Raw genomic sequence first — 4,538 nt, forward strand, 5'->3', positions numbered from 1 at the left:
TATTGCAGGGGTGGAATGTCAAGAGCCCTTTGCCTTCCTTCCTTCTCCGCTTTCTTGCGCTCCTTCATCTCTCTAATATCCTTAGCAGTTGGTCGGAAACCCAAACCAAACGAATCATTTTTCTCCACAATCTCCACTGGCTTTAAAATTCCTTGCAGATCTCGTCCCAGCCCTTTGTCAAATTCATAGCCTCCGCGGATCATCTCCTTAGCCATCATGACACTGGCCCTTGATAGAGCTTGCTCCTCCTTTGTTATCCAACTGACGGAGACAATATCAGATGTGCTATGAGGGGTCACTGTGGAGCTTCGGCTACCCTCTTCTTTGGACTCGGAATCAGTGATTACAAGGCAATCCTCTTCGGCAAATATAGTTATTAGCTTGTCATTTACTACAAATTTCAGCAATTGATGCAATGAAGAAGGCACCGCCCCAGACTTGTGAATCCATGGCCTGCCAAGCAAAACGTTGTAAACACTAGGAAAGTGCATGACTTGGCAGGTTATTTGAAACTGGGCGGGCCCCATTTCAACTACTAAATCAATTTCTCCTATTGGCTCTCTTTGCGCTCCATCAAAACCTCGGACTATGGTCCCTGAAGGCCTCAGCTAGACGTCTTGCAATCCTAGCTTTTCCAAGGTGTTCCAGGGACAGATATTAAGAGCGGATCCATTGTCAATCAATACCTTCGGCAGCATTTTTCCGTTGCACCTCACAACTATGTACAGGGCCTTGTTATGTCCAATGCCTTCCGCCGGCAATTCCTCGTCAGAGAAAGTGATTTGTTTGGTGAATAATACGTTCCCAACCACATGTGAGAAATTATCAACTGAAATGTCCTTAGGGATTTGAGCTTTGGTCAACAACTCGATCAGCGCGTCCCTATGCCTATCTGAAGAAAAGAGTAAATCTAACATGGATATCTGGGCAGGCGACTTGCTCAGCTTTTCAACTACATTGTACTCACTTCTCTGAAGTCTCTTAAGGAAATCCAAGGCTTCTCTCTCGGTGATTGTTGGTTTAACGGGCGGCTCGGAGTTATTTGCTGGAATCGGAATGGCAGTTTCAAACGGACTAGCAGTCTTCCCCGATCTGGTAACCACTGACACTTCCTTCTTTGCAATTGACTTCTCCCCAATCTGTATGACAGGTTCATCGTAATTCCATGGCACTTGCTGCAGACTTAAAACAGGTTCTTGCTTCGGGAATTCGATGAATACTGGCTCTAAAGCCTCACTCTCAGTTGGCGTGAGATCCAAGATAAAAGGCTTTTTATCTTCTTCGGATGGTAACTCTATGACAAATGGCTGGTCTGTGATCCCAAACACCTCAGCTTCCCTAGCCATCTCTTTGACTTGTTCCACGTACTCCGTGTCATCCAGAATGACCCCAATGGTATTAACGTGTTCCGGCAAGGGGTTCCTATTTACATTCGGCCCTTGTGTCTCCCTCTTTCTAATTACAATTTCTCCAGATTCAATCATATCTTGAACTTTATGCTTAAGAGCCTTGCAGTCCAAAGTGGAATGTCCGGGTGCCCCCGAGTGATAAGCACAGACAGCTTGCGGGTTATACCAAGCGGGCATACCATATGGATAGGTAGGAGGGGGTATCATACCAATTTTCCCGGCGGCCTTGAGCTGTTCGTACAGTTGGTCAATGGGCCTGACTAAGTTGGTAAAAACTCGAGATCGGCCGGGATTTTGTATTTCATGGGTTTGAGGATGGTTGTAGTTCTGTTTGTTTGGCGGAACAGGTCTGGGATTATAAGGAGGGCGAGGTCTAGTTTGGAAGTTAGGTGGAGAAATATGGAATGGTGTTGTGGGTGTGTTTGGATAATTTGGTCGGGATCGATGATGGTTAATGGTAGTACGATAGACAGGTCGAGGGTGTGACTGGTGTGAGTAATGGGATGGATAAGTGGGGTATTGTCGGTACCTAGGTCGGAAAGAAGGGTTTTGGTTCCAAACAAATGAAGTTTCCTCCTCTTTCTTCTCGAACTGGGATTTCTTACTACTATCGCCTTGATTTTGCATCGCTTCCAATTGTGATTTCAGAGCTGACACATTAACAATCTTTCCTGCTCTCACAAACTCATCATACTCTTCCAATTTATTAACAATTTCTGCGAAGGAACATCCAGTCATGCGAAAAATCTCCTCAAAATAGGGCGGGTCATGAGCTTTAATAAATGTACGCACAATTTCATCTTCAGTCATGGAGGGTTCCACCTTGGCAGCCAATTTTCTCCATATTTTTGCATACGTCTTGTGATCCTCAGATGGTTTCCTTTTAGTTCCTTCCAGTGTAGTCCTTGTTGGAGCCAAATCGCAATTGTATTCGTATTGCCTTATAAAAACGGTTGATAAGTCCAACCATGTTCTCATGTCCTCGGGCTTCAAATTGGAATACCAGTCCAGTGCATCGTCTTCTAAGCTTTCAGGAAACAAACGAACTGGCAGATTCTCATCATCCATTGGCTTGCCCAACTTGTTGGCAAACATTCGGAGATGCGTCTTGGGGTTGCCTGTTCCGTCATACTTGCTAAATTTGGGTGCTTTAAAACCCACAGGTAGTTGCATGTCAGGAAACAGGCATAACTCGTTATAATCCAAGCTCTCTTGTTTGATCAAACCCTGACTCTTTCTCATGAATTCATCAAACCGATCCAACCTTTTTAGCAAATTCTTGTCAATTGGTGCGGAGGATCCCCCAGCTTCAACTTTCCATTGGATAGCGGTATCCAGCGTGAATGGTTCAGCAGTGAAATTGTAATATGGCTTTTGGGATTCAAGCGGCCTGTTCAGATTTACAGATGGATGATTTTGGGGAATTTGGAGGTGAGGAGGATTGGCTTGGGTAGTGGGCGCGTGGGTATGCGGTAGGTCATGAGTGAAATAAGTAAAAGTTTCTTTATGCGGATTTGCAAAATGTGGAGTAAAGGAGGTTTGAGTACAGGGTAAAAGTATTGGTTCAGTTGGATTGGCAGGTAAGGGTTCCCGCTGGATACCGCCGCTGCTCCCAGTGACTAGCTGATCAATTACACGTCGTTGTGCGGTCATTTCCATATTCAGTTCATTGAACCTGTTTAGCACTTCGCTCAGTTGAGCTCCCAGATTCACCAAGTCAGTTGATGATGTCGTTACAGGCCTATCAGACGATTCCGGATATGTACTCATATTTACACGATTTCTCAAAATCCGGCTATGTGAACGTGTAATGATGGGGCTTTGTAGCTATATTTCAAAAACACCTGACATTTTAGAAAACCCTATTTAGCATCATCTTTTGATCGGCTTTTAGCAAAACAAAAAAAGAAAGAAAAGAAAAGAAAAAAGCACGAGTTAGTATATATTGAGATAATTCGGGTGCATGCCCTATCGGGGGACCCTTTTTATGCCAAGGGTAAGCCTAGCATGAAAATGCAATCCTCTGGGGCAGGCACTATACAATACCTGATGAACCCGACCAACTTATTGAGTGAAAAAAAATAATTTAAAAAAATTTGACCAATTGGAGTGAGAAGAGACATTTGTCCAAAAAATGAGGACAAAGTCCGAATGAATCGCTTGCTTTGATCAACACAAAATGATGTGTAATAGGGCCTACTCTTGAAAGGATTACGATGTCTCGACTAGGTTTCAGTGAACCTTAGATCGAAACCCTAACAAAGAACAAACGGGTCAAATGGATTGGATAAAACTGATGATTTATTCAAAATTGACTAGATCACCCAAAAAAATAGGTAAACTGATTAAATGAATTGAATGAAATTTGATTTATTCAAAATTGATTGGATCACCCTAAAAAGGGGTAAATTGGTCAAATAAATGAAAATGACGATTTATTAAAAAATGACCGAATTGTCCTAAAAATGAATGAATTGACCAAATAGATTGAATGAATTTGATGGATAATTTGATTAAATGAATTGAATGGAAATGAGAGTTTATTGAATTGGCTACCTATTGGTAGTTTCAAAAAATTCATTGCGATGCATCAGTCTATGAGCCTTATAAAATCAAGATTTGGCCTCGATTATATTTATCGTCTCAACAATGTGAAATTTTTGTGAATTTCTCCAAATTAATATCTTTTGCGCAGGGGAATTTTACCAAATATGTTAAAATGGCCAAAAAATGATTGTTAGATACTCATATTCCAAAGATCGTGCTATGAAAATGATCGGATCCTACCTTACCTTGTGCACTACCCCTTTGGATGGTACAAAAAATATAAACGTGCAAGTCTCATTGGATTACATATCCGAGACACAAGGCGGCTTATTCCTAATCATGGGATCCCCTAAATGGCATTCCCTCTAAGATTTATGCATGATGCCAATTTATCAAAGTGACTAAATATGCAGTATAGAAATGAAACATGACCTAAAAGAACCCCTTTTGTGCACCGGGGTGAGCCTAAAATGAAATGTATTCATGCTGCAAATGCGAAGCATTGAATTTAAATGTGTCACATCAATTAGGGTAGGCTCCTAAAGAGTACTATGCCAGAACTCTTATTTCTAAGGTTTGTGA

The 4,538-nt window shown here is 42.0% G+C and overlaps 1 protein-coding gene across 1 annotated transcript; it reads right to left on the reverse strand.

The window, feature by feature from the left end:
• Nucleotides 1-608: 608 nt before the first annotated feature.
• On the reverse strand, nucleotides 609-3,179 carry LOC113751963. Its single transcript, XM_027296106.1, has one exon. The coding sequence runs from the start codon at nucleotides 3,177-3,179 to the stop codon at nucleotides 609-611; it is 2,571 nt and encodes an 856-aa protein (XP_027151907.1).
• Nucleotides 3,180-4,538: the final 1,359 nt, after the last annotated feature.

This window comes from Coffea eugenioides, chromosome 11 (assembly GCF_003713205.1).
Source record: "Coffea eugenioides isolate CCC68of chromosome 11, Ceug_1.0, whole genome shotgun sequence".
Lineage (NCBI taxonomy): Eukaryota > Viridiplantae > Streptophyta > Magnoliopsida > Gentianales > Rubiaceae > Coffea > Coffea eugenioides.